The 27,877-nt window shown below is 42.4% G+C and overlaps 2 protein-coding genes and 1 long non-coding RNA gene across 3 annotated transcripts; 1 reads left to right on the top strand and 2 right to left on the bottom strand.

Moving 5' to 3' along the window:
* The first annotated feature begins 634 nt into the window (after window positions 1-634).
* Window positions 635-4,270, top strand: LOC138956114 (uncharacterized). Its single transcript, XR_011452507.1, has 2 exons — window positions 635-1,056; window positions 2,720-4,270. It is a non-coding gene; the product is annotated as an uncharacterized lncRNA (long non-coding RNA).
* Window positions 4,271-4,298: 28 nt separating this feature from the next.
* Window positions 4,299-6,305, bottom strand: LOC138956113 (piggyBac transposable element-derived protein 4-like). Its single transcript, XM_070327565.1, has one exon. The coding sequence runs from the start codon at window positions 6,000-6,002 to the stop codon at window positions 4,596-4,598; it is 1,407 nt and encodes a 468-aa protein (XP_070183666.1). The 5' UTR covers window positions 6,003-6,305; the 3' UTR covers window positions 4,299-4,595.
* A 3,834-nt stretch (window positions 6,306-10,139) lies between these two features.
* LOC138956115 (uncharacterized) lies at window positions 10,140-27,785 on the bottom strand (the record flags this gene model as incomplete). The annotated part of the gene is given in 8 exon segments (XM_070327566.1): window positions 10,140-10,763; window positions 11,982-12,363; window positions 13,566-13,736; window positions 14,153-14,265; window positions 15,053-15,182; window positions 17,119-17,187; window positions 18,539-18,634; window positions 27,631-27,785. Coding segments are annotated over 8 exon segments (1,253 nt in total), but the record flags the coding sequence as incomplete, so codon positions are not given.
* Window positions 27,786-27,877: the final 92 nt, after the last annotated feature.

The following is a 27,877-nucleotide window of genomic DNA, read 5'->3' as shown; positions in this document are numbered from 1 at the left end:
CAAGACAACACTAACCAGGCATACAAGACGAGTAGATTGAATCAATACCAAGACAACACTAACCAGGCATACAAGACGAGTAGATTGAATCAATACCAAGACAACACTAACCAGGCGTACAAGACGAGTAGATTGAATCAATACCAAGACAACACTAACCAGGCATACAAGACGAGTAGATTGAATCAATACCAAGACAACACTAACCAGGCATACAAGACGAGTAGATTGAATCAATACCAAGACAACACTAACCAGGCATACAAGACGAGCTTTTTATGTAAGCACCCAGCTAGCCACTACTTTAGCAATACAATCTAAATAGGTTCTGACCAAACTCTTTGTCTCTGTTTCTGTCTATATATATATATATATCTAACTGTGTGTCTGCCTCTCTCTGCCTCTCTCTCTCTCTCTCTCTCTCTCTCTCTCTCTCTCTCTCTCTCTCTCTCTCTCTCTCTCCCTCTCTCTCTCCCTCTCTCTCTCTCTCTCTCTCTCTCCCTCTCTCTCCCTCTCTCTCTCTCTCCCTCTCTCTCTCTCTCCCTCTCTCTCTCTCTCTCTCTCTCTCTCTCTCTCTCTCTCTCTCTCTCTCTCTCTCTCTCTCTCTCTCTCTCTCTCTCTTCCCCACCCCCCTTCCCCGGTTAATAACACTGTACTTTTGTTTGTGTCATTGATGATTCTAGCAGCTTTTGTGTTCAGTATACTGGCCCGGTACCTGCGATAAAAGGACACCCTAGAGACCAGTCAAAAGTGTCCCTTCATTGCAGGTGGCCTGTCATGACAGGTATATTTTGGTGGAGATGATAGACAAATGAATTCCAGAAAATGTCCTTTTAAGGGAGGTGCCCTCTCATGGGAGGGGCCACACATCGCAGGTACCACTATCTCCTGCTTGATTTCAGCTTGGGAAGACCTTGCAGTGTCCTACCGAGATCGTGCTTCCCTCCGGTGAACGCAAGGAGTTCCCGCTACCTCCCAGTCCCTACACGTACAACTTTCATAACTCTCAGGGCATGATGTATGAAGCCAAGTGCGTTCGGGAGTGTCTGCTCAAAGGTGACATTTTGACTATGGGGATGGGGGATGTGTGTACAGTGGAACCCCCCTTGTAAAGACCTCCAAAAATGTTTGTTTGTTTGTTTGTTTGTTTGCTTAACGCCCAGCCGACCACGAAGGGCCATATCAGGGCGATGCTGCTTTGACATATAACGTGCGCCACACACAAGACAGAAGTCGCAGCACAGGCTTCATGTCTCACCCAGTCACATTATTCTGACACCGGACCAACCAGTCCTAGCACTAACCCCATAATGCCAGACGCCTGGCGGAGCAGCCACTAGATTGCCAATTTTAAAGTCTTAGGTATGACCCGGCCGGGGTTCGGACCCACGACCTCCCGATCACGGGGCGGACGCCCTACCACTAGGCCAACCGTGCCGGTCTCCAAAAATGTGAGCAAATGTGTCTTAAAATGGAGGGAGTCTGAAAATGGGGGTAAATTTACAGAGGTTTATCTGAACAGAAAAATCTAAAAAAGAAAGTAAGGTCTTAAAAGGGAGTAATTAAGTCTTAATTTGGGGGTCTTAAAAGGGAGTAATTAAGTCTTAATTTGGGGGTCTTAAAAAGGGGGTTCCACAGTAGGAGGGGAGGGGTGTGGTCGTAGGAGATAGAGCCGGGGGAAGGGGGGGGGGGGGCGGGGGGGGCGGACGGGGTTGTAATGGTTATGGGAGTTTTTCTGTTGTGTGTTAAAGAGAGAGGGAGAAATTAGACACACTGTGTGTGTGTGTGTGTGTGTGTGTGTGTGTGTGTGTGTGTGTGTGTGTGTGTGTGTGTGTGTGTGTCTTTTGGGGAGTGGTGGGGTTAAGAGGTTTGAGGTTGGATTTGTATTGGTGATAGTATTTTGTTTAGATAGAGTGTGTTAAAGAGCCAGGAGTTGACGAATGAGAAGGAAATGTGTGTGTGTCTGTCTGTCATGAATGTCCAAGCTTGAGTGCATGTATTACTCTATCTCTGCGTCAATATTTCTAGATGTATCTGCGTGAGAAGGGTCCTTCTTCCCTGTGTTAATTAAAATATGAAGAATTAATCTAAATGGATATAAATGGAAAGAGCGAAACACGGAGAGAAAAGAAGACAACAGCTTGTTTCATATCCTGTCAATATTAATGTAGATTAATAAGCAAGTGTGATTTTGTCGAGGCATGCTTGTACTTGTTGATCAAGCGCCCATATAACATTCATTATTCAGGTAAACCAACAGATTAATCAATCATCAATCATTGTGATGTGTGCAAGAAATATGGATTGATGAATGCTTCACTAAGACCTCGATCCTGAAGGTCAAAGCGCAAAAGTTTCTTCTTCTTGTCGTTCGCTGTTAGATCGTCAGTCCGGACTGCAGGGCGAAACGTGCTGTCCTCTCCAAGTCCTCTCTGGGGCCGTATAGCTTCTTTTGTAGCGCTGTCTCCTCTGGCCAGATGGTGTCCCTCAGAACACTATGGTATGGACAAGCCTACAGGATGTGCTCTGCTGTCTGATTCTTGCCACACGGACAATAGGGGGAGGGAACCAGCTTCAGCTTTGTGGCCATATGATGGTTTAGTCTGTTATGTCCAGTCTGTTATGTCCAATGCGCAAAAGCTTGACTTGGGTCCTGTTTTTCGTTCATTCCTCCTTGTGACAAATGGATCAAACTGTCTTATTTGTGTGTGTTTACCAGGACAGACAGAGTGCGCCAGGGTTTCACACGAAGACTCCATCAACATCATGACCATCTTGACAGAGGCACTGAGACAAATGGGAGTGCAGTATTAGTGTTGTCATGTGAGGCAAAGCTACGCATTCATCAGCATGCGATGCTATGGCTAACTGCGCATCATTTGCAAATGGATGTATGTTGCTTTCATTGCGGACTGTGACACACATATACACACACACAAACTCACCACCACACGCACACACACACACATACACACACACACACACACACACACACACACACACACACACACACACACACACACACACACACCATCCTCTTTTTTTGATTAACAAAGTCAGATTGTTTTGCGCAGAGGGGATGCAAATAGTGTATATAAGGTAGTTTTTGTTTTGTTTTTTTGTCGTTGATTTCTTAATACTTCCAGCATTTATTTTGGTGCCTATGCTCCAGTACAGTATTTTTTATACTGTTTGGCTGGCTAGAGTTTTAGAAATATAATCTGAGTGCTTCCAGTCTTGATCTCACAGTCCTTCTTCTGTAAAACCCCTGTCACACTAGGGCTGCCGAGGAATGCCGAGGTGCGCGCAGTAGGGTCTCCTACAGCGCCGGAGCAACGCGGTGGCATCTCCATTTGACGTGGTGGGGTCGGCAAGAACGCCATGCAACGGCGCGTACTTTGAGCATGCACAAAGTACGCGCCTTGGGGCGGGGACGTAGCTCAGTTGGTAGCGCGCTGGCTTTGTAGCCAGTTGGTCGCTATCAGCGTGGGTTCGATCCCCACGTTCGGCGAGAGATTTATTTCTCGGAGTCAACTTTGTGCAGACTCTCTTCGGTGTCCGAACACCCCCGTGTGCACACATGCGCACGAAAAAGATCCCACGTTCACAGCGAAAGTCTCAGGGCTTGGAAAACACGAAGACACGCATGCATCATCTCTCGTCTCTGATTATCATGATCGTATTTCGATACTTTGACGAGACAAACCCAATGCTGGTGTGTCGAAGAAGACAGCCACAGCGGGCTTGTTCGAATCAAAGTATCACACCATATCTTCAGCGTATTACCAATACCTGTCCCAATATAGACCAGTTGGTCTAAGAGGACGTTAAACCCTAAAAGTCAGTACGCACCGTCGCTCGGCGTTCTGATTTTCCTGTGATCCCACGGCGCTCTGAGAAATGTACAACGCCGTGCCAACTCCGTGGAAACGCGGTACAGTGTGACAGGGGTTTAAACAATTTGACCCACCATCTCAGACCTGGCCATGACAGATCAACATCACAGCAGGTTGCTGCGAGTGGGATTTGGTGGGATGAATACATTTTGTAACAGACGCTGGTGGTAATCTGTAAAGATGTCACACTCACTTTGCACAGGAAGCAGGCATGATGCTGATTGTTGGTATGAGTCCAAGTGGCGGGATGTATTCAAGCCTGGCCAGATCGCTCACACAGGAAAGACTGTGTCTTTAACAGTATAGAGACAAAATGTGACCCTCCACCGCGAAATGAGTCGCATGTCACCTCGCGCAGTTCTGCGCTAGGCTTACATTACCCTTTACTTGGCACAACATGGCCGCTTGTTTACCTCCTCCATGGCAGCCATTTTTCAAGATGGAGACCAATTTTATTATGTGTTTATTAAACATGCAATATTTATGTGTTGAGTGCATGGATTTGAATGAAAGAAAGTGCAAAAGAGACAGAAATGAATTGCCAATAAAATGGGTCTTACCTGGATATCCACTTTGCAGATACATCCACATGAATCCGTTGTCACACACAAAAAAATCAAGAATTTTTTTTTTTTTTTTCAAAAATCACTTTTCACATTTATATTTACACTTACATTTACAGTTTTTTTTCACTTATATTTACACAATTTCATCCACTGGCACTGCACCAAGATGTTGAGGAAAGCAAGTGTCCCTGCAGAAGTTTAATTGGCAGATGCCACAGCCGTAGCTCGACTCAACTGCACGCCCAGTTGGGGTCTGTCTCCTCAGGTTCTTGCAGGTGATGCAGGCACGCTTTCTGCCATCAAACTTGATGAGTGTGTGTACTCCAATGTTGGCCTCGTTGACTATCTGTGCCTTTCTCTTGGGTGCAAGCTTTTTCCTCGAAGAAAATCCCCCAATGAGGTGATCCGCAAGATCAAGACGGAAGTCGAGGAGGGCGTAGCGCGTCTTGGGTTTGTCTAACACTGTCTGGTCGTACAGAATGTAGGCATTGTTGATGCAGGCGTCGAACACAAAGCTCATCAAATATCTCCAGTATTTGTGGCTCTTCTGCACAGTGTTGTAGTAGCCTCGCATTTGGTCTGAGTTGTCAACTCCGCCCATGTGTTGATCGTAGAGCTTGACAACGGATGGGCATGGCACGGCAACTCTGGCTTGCTGGGTCCGGTCCCACCTCAGCACACTGTTGTCTTCGTTGCTGCAGTTGGTAGAGAGGAAGTTGACATCTCTCTTGTCGTGCCAAACTGATGCCAGTGTGTTGTCCTTCTGAAAGACAAGGCTCTGCCCCTTTGTCAGCTTTCGGTGCTGCTTCATGCCTACTGGCAGGCCAACCCGGTTGGATCGGACGGTGGCACACGCGTATGTGCCTTCTGCCAGTAGATCTGTCATCAGCGTCACAGAGGAAAAAAAATTGTCAAAATACAGGTGATGATGCAGTCCAAAGAAAGGGGAAGACAGTCTCATCACCACATCATGGCCCAGACCATGTTGTGTGCCATCAGCTCTCCTCCCCGTGTACACTTCAAACTGGAGAAGATATCCTGTGTTGGATTCGGCGGCACACCACACTTTCATGCCCCATTTGATGGGTTTGATGGGCATATACATGCGTAGTGTGCTTCTTCCCTTGAAAGCCACCATGGCCTCATCAATACTGATGTCACAGTCAGGGGTGTAGTGCTCCAGGAAAGACTGGTTTGCCATGTCTAGCAAATCCCTAACTTTGAAGAGGCGGTCTCTGTTTACATCTGCTGGGTCAGGTAGGTGGTCATTGTCAGCCAGGTGAATGAATTCTTTCAGCTTTTGGTAGCGCTTCAAAGACATCACTTTGTTTACACCTGGCACACCAAGACGATCGTCAGCACTCCAATACATGTCGTCTCTTGGGAGGTTGTGAATCCCCATCAAAATCAAAACACCAAAAAAAGCTTTCACTTCCTCTGCAGTGGTGTCCTCACGCCAATGTGGATCGATGCCGTTTGGTTTGTTGACGATTTTCTCCCTCGCATACTTGTTTGTCTGAGTGACGATGCTGTCGATCATTGCTGGCTTGAACAACAGAAAAAAGAAGTCAAGCTGGTTCGGATTATTCCCCAAATCATCGGTTTTGGGGCCAATAACTCGGGGACCAAAGGGTGTGATGGCGATTGGCGTCGTCACCGAAGCCCATCCAAATCGGTCAGTTGGAACCGGAGCTTGCTCCTCAAAATCACTTTCGGAATCACTGTTACGATCGTCCCAGTCGGACAAATCAGAAGTATGCACACTACTGACATCACTGACATCAATGTCCGATTCTGGTGCATCAGGACGAACTGGAATGTCCGCAATATCGAAACCGACGAAGTGTTCCTCGTTTTCAGATTCGCTAGAACTTTCCATGCCATGAGTGAAAAAATATCGGCGCAAAAACTTGAATAACACGATCGAATGTTGCTTGATTCAAAGATGGCGGGCACAGGCACGTGGGTTGGCTTTAGCCTGAACTTCCTGCGAGATCTCGCGAGATTTGTACGGAAACTTTGTTCGTGAGAGCTGACGGAAATACACGAGTGATCGCGGACGCTTTGGGGCGTTTTGCCCAAAAGCAGTACGGACGTTTTCGGGCGTTGTGCCAAGTAAGTCCGGGGAGTGTCTGGTAACAGTGTGAGGGTCACCTTAGTCACAGGCTTATAACTCAAACAGTTTTCGCTCTTTTTTAAAACGGTTTTCACCACTGGATAGAGCATAAAAAACTCTTTAGGAAAATGTAAAAATATAAAAATCATGCAAAGGTGACATGCGACTCATTCCGTGGTGGAGGGACACAAATAGTTGCTGTCTGGCATCTACCTCGCGAGCCTGAGAAAAATTGCCCTCTTACGTTTTGCTGCGATGCCCGCAAAACCCCTCCGCGCCGTGGTACTCCCAGACACCTCGTACGTATAGGCTGTTACAGGAGTTAATAACAGTGAAAAGTCTACTGTTTACTTCAGGGCCATGGAGCGTCTGTTCCAGTACAGTATTATTATTATGTGAGTGTGCATGTGCGTAGAATGTTAGTTTCGTTTTTTTGGGGCCTAAATTTCTTCTGCGAGATAACACATTTTTCTATAATATCTTTGACTATACACTAAAATGCAGATTAAATTTTTTTTAAGTATCTTTTTCTTGACTATCATAAACAGACACTTTTAAAAATGTATATGATTTGTGTTACTGTGCTGATTACTTGGCTCAAATTGCAACTATGCAAATTTACAGGGATGGCTGTTTTTTTGTATTTACATTTTTCTAAATCATTTCTTTTTCTTTGCTTTTGATTACTTTAAAAAAACAAAAATATGTTGTACACTAGCTGTGTATCAGTTGCATTGTTTCTTGATTGTTTGATTAAAAAAATATATATATTTTTACTTTCATGTAGTATTTGAAACTATTCTTTGACACAGTTTGATCCGTCGCGATATAACCTTCGTGGTTGAAAACAACGTTAAACACCAAATAAAGTTTAGAAAGAAAAGACACAGTTTGATTGTGCGTGTTTTTAAAAGCGGTGATATTCTCCGTGCATTGTTTGTTTACAAGATTTACAAATCCACAATGAAAAATTATATGTAAATTAAGTCTGTCTACAACTTGTGGGATGAATAAAGGTGAATGAAGAGATAGTGTGCGTACGTGTGTGCTTGCATGCGTGTGGTTGTGTGTGTGTGTGTGTGTGTGTGTGTGTGTGTGTGTGTGTGTGTGTGTGTGTGTGTAATTCTTGTAATTCTTTTGTTGTGTTCTGTGAACATATACATGAGAATCGGTCGTGTTCCTACGACCCAGTCTCAGGGGATTACACTCCTAAACCATCACCAATGCCGTAATTTGGACGACACAGTCCAGATGATGTGGGTTGTGTAGGACTCCTACTTTTTAAAGAAGGATTCAACGTAAAAAGAATGGCTCGTGCACCTCCACTCCGTCTAAATAACGATAAAAGCTGTACAGTTCCTTCTCGAATTCCTTATGGGTCGAACACGGCCCACATCAAACAACGTCATTGGTTATGTGATTGTTACAAAGGTAATCATTTGAGACTAGGGCCAGTAGAAAGAGGTGTTTGAGAAGTGCTTGAAGTCTTAAACAAAAACTCTTCATCGAGTATTCTGTGGTGACGGGCGCAGTGGCGTGGTGGTAAGACGTCGGCCTCCTAATCGGGAGGTCGTGAGTTCGAATCCCGGTCGCTGCCGCCTGGTGGGTTAAGAGTGGAGATTTGTCCGATCTCCCAGGTCAACTTATGTGCAGACCTGCTAGTGACCTAACCCCCTTCGTGTGTACACGCAAGCACAAGACCAAGTGCGCACGAAAAAGATCCTGTAATCCATGTCAGAGTTCGGTTGGTTATAGAAACACGAAAATACCCAGCATGCCTCCCCAAAATCGGCGGGGTAAAAACGGTCATACACGTACAAATCCATTCGTGCTAAAAACATGAGTGAACGTGGGAGTCGAAGCCCATGAACAAAGAAGAAGAGAAGACGAAGAGTATTCTGTGAGTCTCTGGGTAGGCCACGAACCGGGAAGCACCGTAAAGGTTAATGAGATTTTGTCATCACAACCACAATGACCTACTACAGTAAAACCTCCCACTTACGACCTTGAAACTGTCCAGAAAAGTCGGTCGGAAAACAAGGGTTGTCGTTTAAAGGAGTGGTCGAAATGGGGGTTCCCACTAATAAAAAAAATAATAAAAAAACTTCCTTCCCAAATACAAAATCTTGCAGGTCACCGCAGATCTGTTTTTGCCTTTTAATGGATCAAGATCCCTATTCTGCTTGGACTCATACCAACACTTATCGACAACCTAAATTGCCTTTTGCTTAAAGTTGGACTTTCTTTCTATGAATTGTGATTGTCATTTTCATGTTCATTTTCGGTGCGAGTTGCAAACTAAATTCACCACTAAATTCCCGTCTGCATATACAGTAGTTCGACTCCAGATGTTCGGTATGTGTTTAAATTGGTAGGTGGTTCTTAGTTTATGTTAAAGCTAGTACATATTTATTGTTGTTTTTAAGGAAAAGTTATCGTCAACAAACATGTTTTGACACAATGCAGAAAGGTGAAGAAACACACTCCAGTGCAAAATGATATATTTCACAATGACAAAATATCAAAACATAAATGACAAGAAACGGCATACCCAGTATAATGTACAAATATGATTGAATTGTAATGATTGATTCCAAAAAAACCCATCAAATTAAAAAAGCACATTAATAGCAGCACAATATTCAACTTAACCCACGTTACCCTTATCGTTCAGCTTCCAGTAAATCATCAATTCAGAATGGACAATTTCAAATGAGGTAGCTTCAAGCTGTGCGTGTGTGTGTGTGTGTGTGTGTGTGTGTGTGTGTGTGTGCGTGTGTGTGTGCGTGCATGTGCGCGTGCGTGCGTATGCGTGTGTGTCTGCGTGTGTTTGTTAGTTTATCTGTTTACTAGCATTTATGTACATTCCGGTGTGAGTCGGTGTCTCTGCATTATGCGTCTAAATGTAATATCACACATTCTCAGTGCAGGTAATCAATGTCTGTTGAAGGATGCAGTTATTCCATGTAAAGCCTTGCACACGTCATCTGTGGTGGTAAACCTCATCTTATAAACCATATAAGGAACTTTCTTAAAGGGCGTGGGTGGTGGTGGGCGGTGGTGGTGTGGGCGTTCTTGCTGCACCCTTCCCTTTGTAATCATTCAAGACATTTGACGCCAGTATTTATTCATTACCTTCACAGTCATTAGCGTGTAGCTTTCCTGCGTTTGCCATTGACACAGTCGGTTCTGGTTTACTTGTACATTCCTGAACCCACACGTGGTCGCTGAAATAATTGTATCCTTCACTTGACACGAATCAGCATATATATCAACCATGTTTCGGGGCCGACTTGCTATAGTTAGGGTTTAGGCCACAAAAAAAAATAGGTCTGTTTACGGTAACCCGACCCTAGTTTTTTCGCGCGACCCTAGACTTTTTTTTGGCATTTGGGGAAAAAAAAAAAAAAAAAAAAAAAAAAATCTTGTTTTTTTGGCAAAATAACGTAAAAATATGGTTTTTTGGAAAAAAAAAAAAAAAAAAAAAAAAAAAAATCCCGACCTACCGACCCTATTATTTTGGCCTATGTTACCGTAAACAGACCTATTTTTTTTTTTGGCCTTATTAAGTTCTCTTACGACATATTGGCCTATCTTGGGACAGGTAGAATCAATACGCTGTGTGGGGGGACAAAACACTGTTTGGGAGGATGTGTATAGCCAGTTAAAAAGGGAACATCTCACACACACGTATACGAAATTCAAGACCCACGTGAATTTAGCCAAACACGGCAGTTACGCTGCCTCGCCAGGGCTGTCAATATAGCGCTGTAACAGTACATGTGTTTGGAATTTAATAAATTCGTGACAATTCCCCAATCAAACAAAACACCATTCTTACTCGTATGCTCTCGACAAATGTTATCAGTCAAAATAGTTCACACGTTTTCATGTTGTTTTTGTCGATAATGTTGATGGTCGTCTGCAGCTGGTTAATGTTGACCTCAGCGACATGGTGAAAGCGCGAGGGAAATATACTCCCAACACGACACCATGCCTACATAGGCCTACTGTCGACAACTGGTATTGGGCAAATCTGTGCACACGTTTATATGTTGTTTTCGTCGATCAGGTTGATGGTCATCTGGTTAGTGTTGACCTTCAGGACGTGGTAAAAGCGCGTGGCGATGATTCCAATGACGAGTCCGAGGATCAGTGCTGCAACCACTCCTCCCGCTAGTGCTCCTAAAAGTATATACGTCACGATTAAACCATGTGCAATGACGTCATACTTCCATGTCATGATACTACGATGGGGGAAAGATGATGTTAAATATCACGATTATAGCGAAGGGGACAGATGATGTTAAATCTTACATGATGATATCATGACATTGGGATCTTCAAGACGTACGTATGACGTCATTACATGCTATCATGATGGGGAAAGGTGACGTGATTATATGATGGATGACATCTGCAATGACGTCATCGTAACGTCATTAAGATCCCGTTTAGGTTTAAGCACTTACATTTTTTAAAAGAGACGTCCATGGTTTATAGATTGATTGGGCTAGCTTTTGTTTGTTTGTTTGTGTGATTTCTTGTTAGAGTCAGTAAATGTATCTGCATGAGATTCTTCATAAACAAAAGACCACAACATGCTGTAGAACACGAAGAGCAAACGCATTATCGATTATACTTGGCTGTGTATGGTGCAGATGTAAAGTGGTACTAATGTTCCCTTAACAACCAGCAGGGGGCAATCTACCCTATTCCACGTATGACGGTCATCAGATGTTAGACACAGGCAAAGGCGCAAAGCCCTTCTTTCAAGATCATTAATATATCCTTCCAGAACAATCATCATTTCCCATGTGTCACCCCCATTTGTCCATAGTGTGCCCTTGACATTTGACAAGGACCAACTTATCTGTCATCGTATCTAAGGGTCATCAAGACTTAGTAGTGTGTGAAGTTTCAAATATCTAGCTACAAAAAACGTTCAAGAAAGCGAGAATGTTCTTTTTTTTTACCGTGAAAACCCAACACTGCCGTGACCTTGACATCTGGAACTTGTCCATCAGACTTCCACCGTGTTTGTAATACGGTCGACGCCTTAACCACTAAGCCATTGCGTTCATCAGAGGGAACGTTTAATAAAAAAAGAAAAGGAGGGTTGGCATCCCTGAAGTCCAACAACTGGCGTAGTCGCCTTTGGCTAGTGATTCTGAAAATTTACTAGCCAGAGAGCAAACTTTACTAGCCAAACCAACAACTGGTTTCAGCAACTTTACTCGCATTTGGCAAGTAGATAAACATTTCTACTCGCCAGTTACATGTTTCTACTCGCCATGAATACTCGCCGCTTGCAGGGATGATGTGTGTGTGTGGGGGAGGGGGGTCCAAATAGGGAGTGGGGGTTCTACTAGCGAGTGGGGGGTCACTTTAGTCATAACTCACCGGAAGAAATGCCGGTGGCGGAGGACGCAGAACGTTGTTGACCGACACACGGGGCTGGGGTGGTGGCTCTGGGACACGAACACGGCGCTGACGTCATCATAGGGCTCTCAGGTGGGCATGTCGGCGAGGGTAATGAGGAGGAGGAGGAGGAGGAGGAGGAGGAGGAGGAGCTTTGGGTGGGTGGCAGAGTGGGTGGGGGAGTTGCTGGGAGAGTGGGTGTGAGAGTGGGTGGGAGAGTGTGTTGAGCCGTTGTTCGTTTGGGCGGGACGAGGGGGATGGTGGGAGCCACGATCCTGGTGGTCGGAGGGGTGGTGGGGGTGGTGGTGGCGAACTCCTTGACGAAGTTGTGTTCCACCAGAGTGACGCCCACGAGAGTGATGAACTGGAGGCACACAAACCATCTCGATCAGTCAAAGAAACATCATACCTGCATTCACACGAAAACGTAGACACGGACAAACCAGACAACAGACAGAAAGAACAACTGACTGACGAAATGCAGGCAGCCAGCCAGCCAGCCAGCCACAAACACAGACAGACAGATAGAAAGACAGCCAGTCAGCCAGACAGACAGAGAGACAGACAGATAGATAGACAGACAATCAGACAGCCAGAAAGACATAAGTAAAAGCAAATCTGCAAGATCACGAGCAGAGATGAAAAGATGAGCCCCTGCTAATGGACAGAGGCCCTAACCACATCTTCTTCTTCTTATTCGTTTATGGGCTAAAACTCCCACGTTCACTCATGATTTTTCACGAGTGGGTTTTTACGTGTATGACCATTTTTACCCCACCATTCAGGCAGCATACGCCAATTTCGGAGGAAGCATGCTGGGTATTTTTGTGTTTCTATAACCCACCGAACTCTGACATGGATTAAATGACCTTTTCCGTGAGCACTTGGTCTTGTGCTCGCGTGTACACCAGAAGGGGGATAAGCCACTAGCAGGTCTGCACATAAGTTGACCTTGGATATCGGAAAAAATATCCACCCTGAACCCACCAGGCGGCCGCGGCAGGGATTCGAACTCACGACCTTCCGATTAAGAGGCCGACGTCTTACCACCACGCCACTGTGCCCGTCCTTACCAGATCAATTTGCTTGACCTTGTTTCATATGTCTGCCCTCCCCCCACTAATCAATCGAACACTAATCCTGACACCTTAAATAATATAAATTACAAATTGGGAAACAAAAATAAAAACAACAATTAAAAACAATATATAATAATGTCACAACATCGGACTGTTTAAAAACGGCAGGCCGCAACTGTCACAAGGCTTCTTCAAGTTATTTGTTCTGCCTGACTTGACTTCTGTTGTTGTTGTTGTTGTTGTTGTTGTTGTTGTTGTTGTTGTTGTTGTTGTTGTGTTGTTGTGTTTGTGTGTGTGTGTGTGCGTGTGTGTGTGTATTGATTGTGTGTGAGTGTGTATGTGTGTGTGTGTGTGTGTGTGTGTGTGTGTGTGTGTGGGTGCGTGCGTGCATGTGTGTGTGTGTGTGTGTATTGAGAGTGTGTGAGTGTGTATGTGTGTGTGTGTTTAAGGAGAGGTGGTATTCTTTTTACATTATTTTCTGCCTTACCCCGTTGGAGAATGTGAGGTTAAAGCTGAGGTGAGAAGCATCAATGGATCCTGAGAGAAAGGAGAAGGCGCCACCCAGAGAAATCTCATTCCTGTTGAAGGTTGTTGGTATGGCTCTGTCCAGCAGCGTTGCGCTCATGAACAGTCGACTTCTCTCTATGTCCAAGTCGAACTGTAGAAATAAGGGTAGACAGTATGATCCCTTTTTTTCTCAAAAATTAATATAGGAAAAAAGCGCTGGCTTTGAATTTGTGTGTTTGTTTGTTTGTTTGTTTGTTTGTTTGTTTGTTTGTTTATGTCCAGGTGTTCTTTTTTTGCCGGTTTGGCTCTCCTATTCTCTATTTCTCCTTGTCTGTATGTTAATCAGTCAGTCAGTCAGTGTGTCTGTGTGTCTGTCTGTCTCTCTGGCTGGCTGGCTGTCTGTCTCTCTATATGTCTGTCTGTCTGTCTGTCTGTCTTTCTGTCTTTCTTTATGTCTGTCTGTCTGTCTGTCTGTCTGTCTGTCTGTCTCTCTGTAGACGCACAAGATGCATGACAAAGAATCCTGTGCAGAATGTGTGTAAAGGTGTGACGCGACAATGTCCGTACCGATATATCCGTGAAACGGTTAGGCTGGATGTTCAGCCTGCCGGCAAGCCACTGTACCACTGACGTCTTCAGGTAAGGGCGACTCAGCTGGGTGTAGAACTGGACATTGCCCACTGAAAACAGACAGACACACTGGCATATACAGACAGACAGACAGACATACAGACAGACGGGCATATACAGACAGACAGACAGATAGACACACAGACACACGGGCATATATAGACAGACAGACACACAGGCATAGACAGACAGACAGACAGACAGGCAGGCAGGCACACACACACACACATACGTACACACACACGCACGCACACACACACACACACACACACACACACACACACACACACTCCCGCCCGCGCAAGCACGTACGCACGCGCACGCAAACCCACACTCACATACACACACAAAACACACCCGCACGCACACACACACACACACCACACACACACGCACAGACAACTATGATAAGTGCCATGATTATGACGACTATTCGCAGCCTAAATCTATCTCCGGAATTCAAGGGACAATACCCTGCATACGCCACCAGGATCATTCTTTCATGAACATCAATCTCTTCTCTTGTTTTAACCAAGCATCAAGTCCGAAAAAAAAACACATTATTTTTGGTCATTTCAGTCACCAAGCACTGTGTTCTAAGACAAATATATGAGGAAATACACAATAAATACAACTTTAGAAACAAGACTTATCGTTTACGAGATTAATTCCTCCAAAATTGATATCCCCCTTTGCACCAAAAGCATAGGAGGATGTAGATTCTAATCATGATTCCAAATGAACCGAAGGATACTATTTCCCAAGTAAAACTAAGAACATATCTTATCTATATGTGTGGCGGTTTCCACCGGAAAGAAAACATGTCTCAGGAGCTACCTGCAAACTCGATGGTGAAGTGTTTCTTGGCCCTTCTGTCGAAGCAGACGGAGAAGTCAAAGGAGTCAAAATCGGGGGGACTGGGGTTGTAGCGCATCACGTTGTACAACTTAGGATTACTCGAACCGCCCTGCACAAAGTATCTTTTAATGGTTTGGCGTTTCAATGACAGTGAAGAAAAATGAGAACAAAATAAAGACAAGGAAAGAAAGAATGAAAGAAAGAAAGAATGAAAGAATAAAAGAAAGGAAGACAGAAATATTGAAAGAAAGAAAGAAAGAACGAAAGAAAGAACGAAAGAAACAAAGAATGAAAGAAAGGAAGACAGAAATAATGAAAGAAAGAAAGGAAGACAGAAATAATGAAAGAAAGAAAGAAAGAAGGAAAGACGTTGCTGTTGTTAATACTGTTGCTATTTTTAATGTTGATGATGGTGTCAACGTTGATGATGATCATCATGGCCATTATGATGATGATAATGATTCTGACGACGATTACGACAACGACAACGACGACAACGATAATCATGTGAATGATAAGTTGAAAATGTATGCAGTATGAGTTTGCAATCTAATCGTTTCAACAGCGTGTGAGAGAACTCTACAAAGCGAAACAAAATACGCCAGATCGCCGTTGGGGGCCCTTGGGAAAACAAGATCTCTCCTAGCGTAGCTTCCTTCTTTTGTCAGCCATCTTGTAAATGACTGTAAATGTAAATGATTGTAAATGTGTCCACGCTTTTACATGTGATAAACACATGTATGTGTATGTATATGATGTGACATAGAAAATACGTGTTCAGACCGATGATTTGAAATAGCATGGTTTGTGTATATTTGTCCGTAGTGTGTTGAAGTAGATCCTTTTTGGTAAAGGGAAACCTTGATCAATGTACATGTAGGCCCTACATGCCATTATTTACTGTTTGTTTGTTTATAGTACTACATGTTTCAGACACAATATCCAACTGCATATACATACATATATCTAAAATTAATTTGAAAGAAGTACATGATTGTTGAAGCTTATGTCCAACATAGATCAATCATACAATTTGTAAACATATTGTGAGAATAAAAAAAGAAGTGATAAACACATTCTTCCACATATACCAGAAACACGGTGGCCTAGTGGTAAGGCGTCCGCCCAGTGAGCGGGAGGTCGTGGGTTCGAACCCCGGCCGGGTCATACCTAAGACTTTAAAATTGGCAATCTACTGGCTGCTCCGCCTGGCGTCTGGCATTATGGGGTTAGTGCTAGGACTGGGTGGTCCGGTGTCAGAATAATATGACTGGGTGAGACATGAAGCCTGTGCTGGGACTTCTGTCTTGTGTGTGGCGCACGTTATATGTCAAAGCAGCACAGACCTGATATGGCCCTTCGTGGTCGGCTGGGCGTCAAGTAAACAAACAAACAAACAAACACCAGAAGCACACGGTTTGGCTGCTTTCTGTTTGGGGTGAATATGTTCAACTGTAATTACTTTCATCACTGACATCTATTTTGATATAGTCTTGAGTCGAGCGTTTGAAAATGTCTGAGTCTGAAGGCGGGTGTAACATACACCTCTTGGTATCAGTCTGCATTGGAGATGAGGACGATAGTTGGCTAGATGGCCAGAATAACGCGCTGCATTTTCCTGCATAGAACTAAATTAAATGTGCGTCTGTCGCGACGGTGCCTGAGCCAAACATTGGCGGGCACTGCTCACAGCCAAGCACACAGCACTGTAAACATTCCCCGTCCCTTCACCTCTCACGCCACCATCCGCCCTACCCTTGGTCTAATGGTAGCTAAGATATGCGAAATTAGATAAGGAAAAACACTTCCCATTTACCATTCCGTATTGTAATGTGTCCGAGTATATATAATGATGCTCATTTTCTACGCAAAAGACATGTGTAAAGTTGGTCATTTAGACCGTTGTCACTGGAAGGAATGTGTATTTCAATATAAAGAATAAGGCTAAAGAATGCAAGAACTACAGAATGGCACAAGAGTTGCAGTTGCATGCAACTATGGGATACACGAATCAGAATAACATAAATGAAATAATATTTCCTTACCGACCAAAGTTTCATCATGAAGAAGGCGCCGCCTCCCTCGGAGTTTCCTGCAGCTTCCCACCACTTTCTCTGAGACAAAAATAAATGATTACTTTGTGTTGATACAGACGCAATTAACACTTCGTTATAAAAGTCCTCTCTGCGCACAATAAAACAAGTCGCGTAAGGCGAAAATACAATATTTAGTCAAGTAGCTGTCGAACTCACAGAATGAAACTGAACGCAATGCAACGCAGCAAGACCGTATACTCGTGGTCCACCGCTCACGGCATAGGCAGTGAAATTGACAAGAAGAGCGGGGTAGTGGTTACGCTATGCTGCATAGCACGCTTTTCTGTACCTCTCTTTGTTTTAACTTTCTGAGCGTGTTTTTAATCCAAACATATCATATCTATATATTTTTGGAATCAGGAACCGACAAGGAATAAGATGAAAGTGTTTTTAAATTGATTTCGAAAAAAACATTTTGATAATAATGTTTATATATTTAATTTTCAGAGCTTGTTTTTAATCCGAATATAACATATTTATATGTTTTTGGAATCAGCAAATGATGGAGAATAAGATAAACGTAAATTTGGATCGTTTGATAAATTTTTATTTTTTTTTACAATTTTCAGATTTTTAATGACCAAAGTCATTAATTAATTTTTAAGCCACCAAGCTGAAATGCAATACCGAACCCCGGGCTTCGTCGAAGAGTACTTGACCAAAATTTCAACCAATTTGGTTGAAAAATGAGGGCGTGACAGTGCCGCCTCAACTTTCACGAAAAGCCGGATATGACGTCATCAAAGACATTTATCAAAAAAATGAAAAAAACGTTCGGGGATTTCCTACCCAGGAACTCTCATGTCAAATTTCATAAAGATCGGTCCAGTAGTTTAGTCTGAATCGCTCTACACACACACACACACACACAGACACACACACACACACACGCACATACACCACGACCCTCGTTTCGATTCCCCCTCGATGTTAAAATATTTAGTCAAAACTTGACTAAATATAAAAAGGCACTGGTGTGTGTTTGTGTGTGTGTGTGTGTGTATGTGTGTGCGTGTGTTGTTTGTTTGTTTGTTTGTTTGTTTGTGTTGTGTTGTTTGTGTGTGTATGCGTGCCTGCGTGCGTGCGTACGTGCGAGCGTGTGTGGGTGCGTGCGTGTGTGTGTGTGTGTGTGTGTGTGTGTGTGTGTGTGTGTGTCTGTCTGTCTGTCTGTCTGTGTGTATTCGTGTGTATGTGTGTCCCTATGCATGTGTGTTCGTGTCTGTGTCTGTGTTCATAGATGTGTTCTTGTCAATGTTTGTAGTGCAGTCAGATTTGATGTTACTGTCGAAATAAAAGCATACATGTTAATCCAACTTTGCTGAGGTCATTACCATGTGTTTTAATATTGTGGTCAAATCATCTTACTCACCGTGGTGAAATACCACTGGACAGTGTTCTGGCGATTATCTACCTGGTCAAAGTACTGCCCCACCCATGTGTCGCATACCACGTTGCGCACTGTCACCTGAAAACGACAGTTGTTTTAAGCGTGTTTTATTCATTTTCTTTGATACAACAACAAACAATAACAACATTAAGAACGTTAACAAGCAGACTGCTTATGTACACGTTCTAAAATGATAATCAATACACATTCAGAGAACAGAAAATGGCGAACAAGTGGTAACTTCAACATCTAGTTTCATAATATTTCATTCTTATTTTATATAAATAAAATAAAATGAAGAGAGAGAGAGAGAGAGAGAGAGAGAGAGAGAGAGACAGAGAAAGAGAGAGAGAGAGAGGGAGAGAGAGAGAGAGAGAGAGAGAGAGGGAGAGAGAGAGAGAGAGAGAGAGAGAGAGAGAGAGAGAGAGAGAGAGAGAGAGAGAGAGAGAGAGAGAGAGAGAATGCTTTGCCACATCGATTGCAGTCACTGTTAAAGGCACAGCAAGCCTCCCGTAAACCATCACAGACACCGTCAGGCCCCCACAGCACAAACACCCGTCCAACGACAGTTGTTGTCCTTTTACAACCCGCACAATTACAGAGTCTTTTTCATTTCTCATATCAATCTCATATCCTTTTGATCAAAATGTTGAATAATTTGAATCGCTTTTTTTATTATTTTTTTTTTATTTACAGTGGAAAGTTGTTGGTAACAAGAAACGCACTACTCACGTGTGTGCATGTTTGGATGTACGAGCGGAAACATATTCGTCTTTAAGAATGTTACCGTTATCTTTTACATGATGGGACATGGGTACTGTCAATTAAGGTTTCTAGACTTTGTTATTTTTTTATAGCCTAACGTTATTTGCTTCTCTGTCTTCTTCTTTACTGGTTTTCTTCTTTCTCTTTATGGCGTCTCTCCTTTTTCAGTAGTTTAATTGATGAAATCAATCGTTATTCGTAGTTTTATCGTTCCTATTTGTAATGAGTCCATTTTCATTGTTATCTTGGTCTTGTTGTTCTCACCTGCAGCCTCTTGTTCCTATATTGAATCATATGCCATACAGTGGTCCCCTGTCCCTCCTAGTCTGGGACCGGCACGGTGGCCTAGTGGTAAGGCGTCCGCCCCGTGATCGGGAGGTCGTGGGTTCGAACCCCGGCCGGTGTAGCAGTCTATTTTGAAGCAGCCCAGTTTGACCGGGAGGTCATTCTGGGCTAGCCCAGAATGACCTCCCGGTCATTCTAGGCTAGCCTATTTTGACCGGGAGGTCATTCTGGGCTAGTCAGTTTTGACCCCCCTAGTCAATTTTGACCCCCCCCTGCAAACTTCAAGAATGAGTACATTAAGACCTTTAGAAACAATATGTATATAACTACATATATCTAAGGTTTGATGGGGGGGGGTCATTCTGGGCTAGCCCAGAATGACCTCCCGTCAAAATCAGCTAGCCCAGAATGACCCCCTGGTCAAAACTGACTAGGCCAGTCAGTTTTAACCCCCCCTTTAAACTTCAAGAATAAGTACTTTAACTTTCTAAACCGAAATAAATGTAAATAATTATGGACAATATTTGTTAGAAAAAGGATATTACAAAAAAAAAACAAAAAAACAAAAAGTTTCCAAACTTCCCTTTGAACTTCAAGAATAAGTACACTAGGACCTCTCAAAACAAAACATACGCATGTATGTATGCATCTATGCATCTCCCCAGGTTAGGGGGGGGGGGGGTCAAAATCAGCTAGCCCAGAATGACCCCCCTTCAAAACTGACTAGGCCAGTCAGTTTTGACCTCCCCTTCAAACTTCAAGAATATGTACTTTAGGGCCTTTTAAAACAAAGTATATGTATATCTGCACACTATTTGTTGGAAAAAAAAAATTTTAAATCGGAAAAAAAACTTACTTAAAAAAAAAAGTTTTTTGACGCTTCCCTTCAAACTTCAAGAATAGGTACACTAGGTCCTTTTAAAACGAAATGTACGCATATATGTATGCATCTATGCATCCCCATAAGTTTGGAGGGGGGGGGCAGTCATTCTGGGCTAGCCTAGAATGACCTCCCGTCAAAATCAGCTAGCCCAAAATGACCCCCCGGTCAAAACTGACTAGGCTTCAAACTTCAAGAATAAGTACGTTAGGACCTTTTAAAACGATATTTGTTGCAAAAATGATCTAAACAAATAAATAAAAAAATAAATGAATGCATCTATGCATCTCCGCAAGTATAGGGGGTGGGGGGGTCATTCTGGGCTAGCTGATTTTGACCCAGAATGACCCCCCCCCCAAACTTGTGGAGATGCATAGATGCATTCATTTATGCGTACATTTCGTTTTAAAAGGTCCTAGTGTACTTATTTTTGAAGTTTGAAAGGAAGCGTCGAATTTTTTTTATTTTTTTTAGAGTTAAGGGTTTTTGTTTTGTTTGTTGTAATATCATTTTTCTAATAAATATTGTCCACATTTACATTCATTTCGGTTTAAAAAGTCTTAAAGTACTAATTCTTGAAGTTTGAAGGGAGGTCAAAACTGACTGGCGTAGTCAGTTTTGACCGGGGGGTCATTCTGGGCTAGCTGATTTTGACCGGGGGGTCATTCTGGGCTAGCCCGGAATGACCCCCCCCCCCCCCCCAAACTTGTGGAGATGCATAGATGCATTCATTTATGCGTACATTTCGTTTTAAAAGGTCCTAGTGTACTTATTTTTGAAGTTTAAAATGAAGCGTCAAAACTTTTTTTTATTTTTAATTTTTAAATTTTAATTTTTAGATCATTTTTCCAACAGATTTTGTGCACACATACATATATTTCGTTTTGAATGGTCCTAACGTACTTATTCTTAAAGTTTGAAGGGGGGGTCAAAACTGACTGGCGTAGTCAGTTTTGACCGGGGGGTCATTCTGGGCTAGCAGATTTTGACCGGGAGGTCATTCTGGGCTAGCCCAGAATGACCCCCCCCCCCCCAAACTTGTGGAAATGCATAGATGCATTCATTTATGCGTACATTTCGTTTTAACAGGTCCTAGTGTACTTTTTTTGAAGTTTAAAAGGAAGCGTCAAAACTTTTTATTTAAAAAAAAAAATTTTAATTTTAATTTTTTAGATCATTTTTCCAACAGATTTTGTGCACACATACATATATTTCGTTTTAAATGGTCCTAACGTACTTATTCTTAGAGTTTGAAGGGGGGGTCAAAACTGACTGGCGTAGTCAGTTTTGACCGGGGGTCATTCTGGGCTAGCTGATTTTGACCGGGAGGTCATTCTGGGCTAGCCCAGAATGACCTCCCCCTCAAACTTGTGGAGATGCATAGATGCATTCATTTATGCGTACATTTCGTTTTGTTGAAGTTTCAAAGGAAGCGTCGAATTTTTAATTTTTTTTTAGAGTTAAAGGTTTTTTGTTTTGTTTGTTGTAATATCATTTTTCTAACAAATATTGTCCACATTTACATTCATTTCGGTTTAAAAAGTCTTAAAGTACTAATTCTTGAAGTTTGAAAGGAGGTCAAAACTGACTGGCGTAGTCAGTTTTGACCGGGGGGTCATTCTGGGCTAGCCCAGAATGCCCCCCCCCAAACTTGTGGAGATGCATAAATGCATTCATTTATGCGTACATTTCGTTTTAAAGGTCCTATAGTGTACTTATTTTTGAAGTTTAAAATGAAGCGTCAAAACTTTTTTTTTTTTTTTTTTTTTTTTTAATTTTAATTTTTTAGATCATTTTTCCAACAGATTTTGTGCACACATACATATATTTCGTTTTGAATGGTCCTAACGTACTTATTCTTAAAGTTTGAAGGGGGGGTCAAAACTGACTGGCGTAGTCAGTTTTGACCGGGAGGTCATTCTGGGCTAGCCCAGAATGACTGCCCCCCAAAAAAAACTTGTGGGGATGCATAGATGCATACCTATATGTGTACATTTCGTTTTAAAAGGTCCTAGTGTATTTATTCTTAAAGTTTGAAGGTAAGCGTCGAAACTTTTTTTTTTAAGTACGTTTTGTTCGATTTTTGTTGTTGATTTTTAAAAAAATCATTTTTCCAACAAATACTGTGCTCATATACATATATTTCGTTTTAAAAGGTACTAAAGTACTTATTCTTAAAGGTTGAAGGGGAGGTCAAAACTGACTGGCCTAGTCAGTTTTGACCGGGGGCCGGGGGTCATTCTGGGCTAGCTGATTTTGACCCCCCCCCCCCAAACCTGGGGAGATGCATAGATGCATACATACATGCGTATGTTTTGTTTTAAGAGGTCCTAGTGTACTTATTCTTGAAGTTTGAAGGGAAGCGTCGAAACTTTTTTTTAAATTTTTTTTTATAATTAAGGGTTTTGTTTTGTTTGTTGTAATATCATTTTTCTAACAAATATTGTCCACATTTACACTCATTTCGGTTTAAAAAGTCTTAAAGTACTTATTTTTGAAGTTTGAAGGGGGGGTCAAAACTGACTGGCCTAGTCAGTTTTGACCGGGGGGTCATTCTGGGCTAGCTGATTTTGACCGGGAGGTCATTCTGGGCTAGCCCAGAATGACTGCCCCCCCCCCAAAACAAACTTGTGGGGATGCATAGATGCATACCTATATGTGTACATTTCGTTTTAAAAGGTCCTAGTGTATTTATTCTTAAAGTTTGAAGGTAAGCGTCGAATCTTTTTTTTTTTTTTTTTAAGTACGTTTTGTTCGATTTTTGTTGTTGATTTTTAAAAAAATCATTTTACCAACAAATACTGTGCTCATATACATATATTTCGTTTTAAAAGGTACTAAAGTACTTATTCTTAAAGGTTGAAGGGGAGGTCAAAACTGACTGGCGTAGTCAGTTTTGACCGGGGGGTCATTCTGGGCTAGCTGATTTTGACCGGGAGGTCATTCTGGGCTAGCCCAGAATGACCCCCCCCCCAAACTTGTGGAGATGCATAGATGCATTCATTTATGCGTACATTTCGTTTTAAAAGGTCCTAGTGTACTTATTTTTGAAGTTTGAAATGAAGCGTCAAAATTTTTTTTTTTTTTTTTTAAATTTTAATTTTTTAGATCATTTTTCCAACAGATTTTGTGCACACATACATATATTTCGTTTTAAATGGTCCTAACGTACTTATTCTTAGAGTTTGAAGGGGGGGGTCAAAACTGACTGGCGTAGTCAGTTTTGACAGGGGGTCATTCTGGGCTAGCTGATTTTGACCGGGAGGCTAGCCCAGAATGACCCCCCAAAAAAAAAACTTGTGGAGATGCATAGATGCATTCATTTATGCGTACATTTCGTTTTAAAAGGTCCTAGTGTACGTATTGTTGAAGTTTCAAAGGAAGCGTCGATTTTTTAATTTTTTTTTAGAGTTAAGGGTTTTTTGTTTTGTTTGTTGTAATATCATTTGTCTAACAAATATTGTCCACATTTACATTCATTTCGGTTTAAAAAATCTTAAAGTACTAATTCTTGAAGTTTGAAGGGGGGGTCAAAACTGACTGGCCTAGTCAGTTTTGACCGGGGGGTCATTCTGGGCTAGCTGATTTTGACCGGGAGGTCATTCTGGGCTAGCCCAGAATGACTGCCCTCCCCCAAAAAAACTTGTACCTATATGTGTACATTTCGTTTTAAAAGGTCCTAGTGTATTTATTCTTAAAGTTTGAAGGTAAGCGTCGAAACTTTTTTTTTTTTTTTTATAAGTACGTTTTGTTCGATTTTTGTTGTTGATTTTAAAAAAAATCATTTTTCCAACAAATACTGTGCTCATATACATATATTTCGTTTTAAAAGGTACTAAAGTACTTATTCTTAAAGGTTGAAGGGGAGGTCAAAACTGACTGGCCTAGTCAGTTTTGACCGGGGGGTCATTCTGGGCTAGCTGATTTTGACCCTTCCGCAAACCTGGGGAGATGCATAGATGCATACATACATGCGTATGTTTTGTTTTAAGAGGTCCTAGTGTACTTATTCTTGAAGTTTGAAGGGAAGCGTCGAAACTTTTTTTTTAATTTTTTTTTATAATTAAGGGTTTTTGTTTTGTTTGTTGTAATATCATTTTTCTAACAAATATTGTCCACATTTACACTCATTTCGGTTTAAAAAGTCTTAAAGTACTTATTTTTGAAGTTTGAAGGGGGGGTCAAAACTGACTTAGCCTAGTCAGTTTTGACCGGGGGGTCATTCTGGGCTAGCCCAGAATGACTGCCCCCCCCAAAAAACTTGTGGGGATGCATAGATGCATACCTATATGTGTACATTTCGTTTTAAAAGGTCCTAGTGTATTTATTCTTAAAGTTTGAAGGTAAGCGTCGAATCTTTTTTTTAATTTTTTTTTAAGTACGTTTTGTTCGATTTTTGTTGTTGATTTTTAAAAAAATCATTTTTCCAACAAATACTGTGCTCATATACATATATTTCGTTTTAAAAGGTACTAAAGTACTTATTCTTAAAGGTTGAAGGGGAGGTCAAAACTGACTGGCCTAGTCAGTTTTGACCGGGGGGTCATTCTGGGCTAGCTGATTTTGACCCCCCCCCAAACCTGGGGAGATGCATAGATGCATACATACATGCGTATGTTTTCTTTTAAGAGGTCCTAGTGTACTTATTCTTGAAGTTTGAAGGGAAGCGTCGAAACTTTTTATTTTTTATTTTTTTTTAGAGTTAAGGGTTTTTGTTTTGTTTGTTGTAATATCAATTTTTTAACAAATATTGTCCACATTTACATTCATTTAGGTTTAAAAAGTCTTAAAGTACTTATTCTTGAAGTTTGAAGGGGGGGGTCAAAACTGACTGGCCTAGTCAGTTTTGACCGGGGGGTCATTCTGGGCTAGCTGATTTTGACCGGGAGGTCATTCTGGGCTAGCCCAGAATGACCCCCCCCAAACTTGTGGAGATGCATAGATGCATTCATTTATGCGTACATTTCGTTTTAAAAGGTCCTAGTGTACTTTTTTTTGAAGTTTCATAGGAAGCGTCAAAACTTTTTTTAAATTTTTTTTTAGAATTTTATTTTTATTTCTTTATTTTTTAGATCATTTTTCCAACAGATTTTGTGCACACATACATATATTTCGTTTCAAATGGTCCTAACGGACTTATTCTTAACGTTTGAAGGGGGGGTCAAAACTGACTGGGGGGGGGTCAAAATTGGCTAGCCCAGAATGACCTCCCGGTCAAAATCAGCTAGCCCAGAATGACCTCCCGGTCAAAACTGACTATGTGTGAAAATGGCCTGTTACACCGGGTCATACCTAAGACTTTAAAATTGGCAATATAGTGGCTGCTCCGCCTGGTGTCTGGCATTATGAGGTTAGTGCATGCTAGGACTGGTTGGTCCGGTGTCAGAATAATGTGACTGGGTGAGACATGAAGCCTGTGCTGCGACTTCTGTCTTGTGTGTGGCGCACGTTATATGTCAAAGCAGCACCGCCCTGATTATGGCCCTTCGTGGTCGGCTGGGCGTTAAGCAAACAAACAAACAAACTCCTAGTCTGGACTCGAATCCGCGACTCGATGATGTAACGTGTCTGGTGCTCGACCAACTAAGCCACCAGGCGCCTACCCCACCAGCACCGCATGCGAGCCCCATATCGGCCCCATGCTATTTTGCACATGTCTCCTGGGGATAAGTTAGCCGATCTGGGTCCCACAGGGGTAGCATCTGGGGGTAACCACGCGTGGAGTGGAGAAATGCCGCCCACATTCATTCCATAATTTGTTTGATGTTCCCCACATAAAGTAAAGCTATATGACTATTTATCAAGCAACCCCCACCTCTATTTATGTTTTTTGGGGTTATATCTATGGTATTAATGTGTGTGGCTAGCGACATCATTTGGCGTCAAACCCCACCATGTGCGCATAGCAGCTACTGATACAAGTCCTCTGGGCGTGTGTTTATAGGTAGTTGAGATACAGTTCTGCTACTGCGTTACAACAAATAAAAGAAAGTGAATATCATGGATGCGTGTTTGGGGTAGTTGAGATACAGTTCTGTCAATGCGTTTAAACAAATAAAAGAAAGTGAATATCATTGATGTATGTTTGGGGTAGTTGAGATTCAGTTCTGCTACTGCGTTACAACAAATAAAAGAAAGTGAATATCATGGATGCGTGTTTGGGGTAGTTGAGATACAGTTCTGCTACTGCGTTACAACAAATAAAAGAAAGTGAATATCATGGATGCGTGTTTGGGGTAGTTGAGATACAGTTCTGCTGCTGCGTTTAAACAAATAAAAGAAAGTACAGATCAATACCGTTCGAAAATACGAAGAGTGCGAAGGATGGTCTATTTTCATTGGATCTCAACATTACTATTGTCCATCCAGGTGTAAATGACCTATTGTCTGGGAAGATCACTACGTTCTCACGCTGGTCTATTTCTGAACAGGTCTTGTTTCACAATACGAATCCTTGCTCTCAAAGTAGCCTACCAGCCCTCAAAGTAGCCCGGTAGCTCAGTTGGTAGAGCACTGGACTTGTGATCGGAAGGTCGCAGGTTCGAAATAGGGCCTGGACGGACACGGGTCAACTGTATGTGAAGACCCAGAGACGGAAGCCATGTCCCACCCCCGTGTCACCACAATGGCACGTAAAAGACCTGGGTCATTCTGCCATAAGTGCAGGTGGCTGAATACACTTAAACACGCAGACACCTGGGGAGCGCGACTACGTTGCTGCTAGCTTTCCACTGGGAGGAAGCGACCCGAATTTCCCAGCGATGGGACAATAAAGTAATGACAATTCTGCTGCACCAAACAGTTTAATCAAGTCTTCAAAATGCAACGATTACTTTGAATTTGTTAGGTGGAAGCCTGTCAAACACAATACCAACCAGTATGATTGTAGGCTCAGTTGCCAATTTCTTTTTCAGTAGTTTGGGATTTTAACCGGTAACATACAACATTTGAGTTGAAAGTAATTCCTGTATCAGCCTTAAAATATATAAACAAAAACTATTCTCCTCTACTGCTTTCGGCTGCTCCCGTGACATTGCTAGGCTCATATTAGTCTCAATCAAACGGATTATTTCAAGGAAAGACAGAATCAAAGAAAACAAGAGAATAGTCAAAACTTGACTAAATATAAAAAGAGGATACTAACCTGTCCAACATATTGGATATTAGCGGTAGCAGAGTGAAAGTAGTCTGCTGTAGTCTGCATACCCAGGCTGACGTTGGCCACAAAGTTGTCCCCAAGCACGAGTGGAGAGGCGGAGCTACATGACATCATGTGTCTGTCAACTATGTATTTCACACCTGAAACGTGTGTACAACGAAAGTCATTTCCTTCAGAGAGAGAGAGAGAGAGAGAGAGAGAGAGAGAGAGAGAGAGAGAGAGAGAGAGAGAG

The sequence above is a fragment of the Littorina saxatilis genome, unplaced genomic scaffold, assembly GCF_037325665.1.
Source record: "Littorina saxatilis isolate snail1 unplaced genomic scaffold, US_GU_Lsax_2.0 scaffold_857, whole genome shotgun sequence".
NCBI classification, from domain to species: domain Eukaryota; kingdom Metazoa; phylum Mollusca; class Gastropoda; order Littorinimorpha; family Littorinidae; genus Littorina; species Littorina saxatilis.
This window is presented reverse-complemented; position numbering and strand designations above follow the sequence as displayed.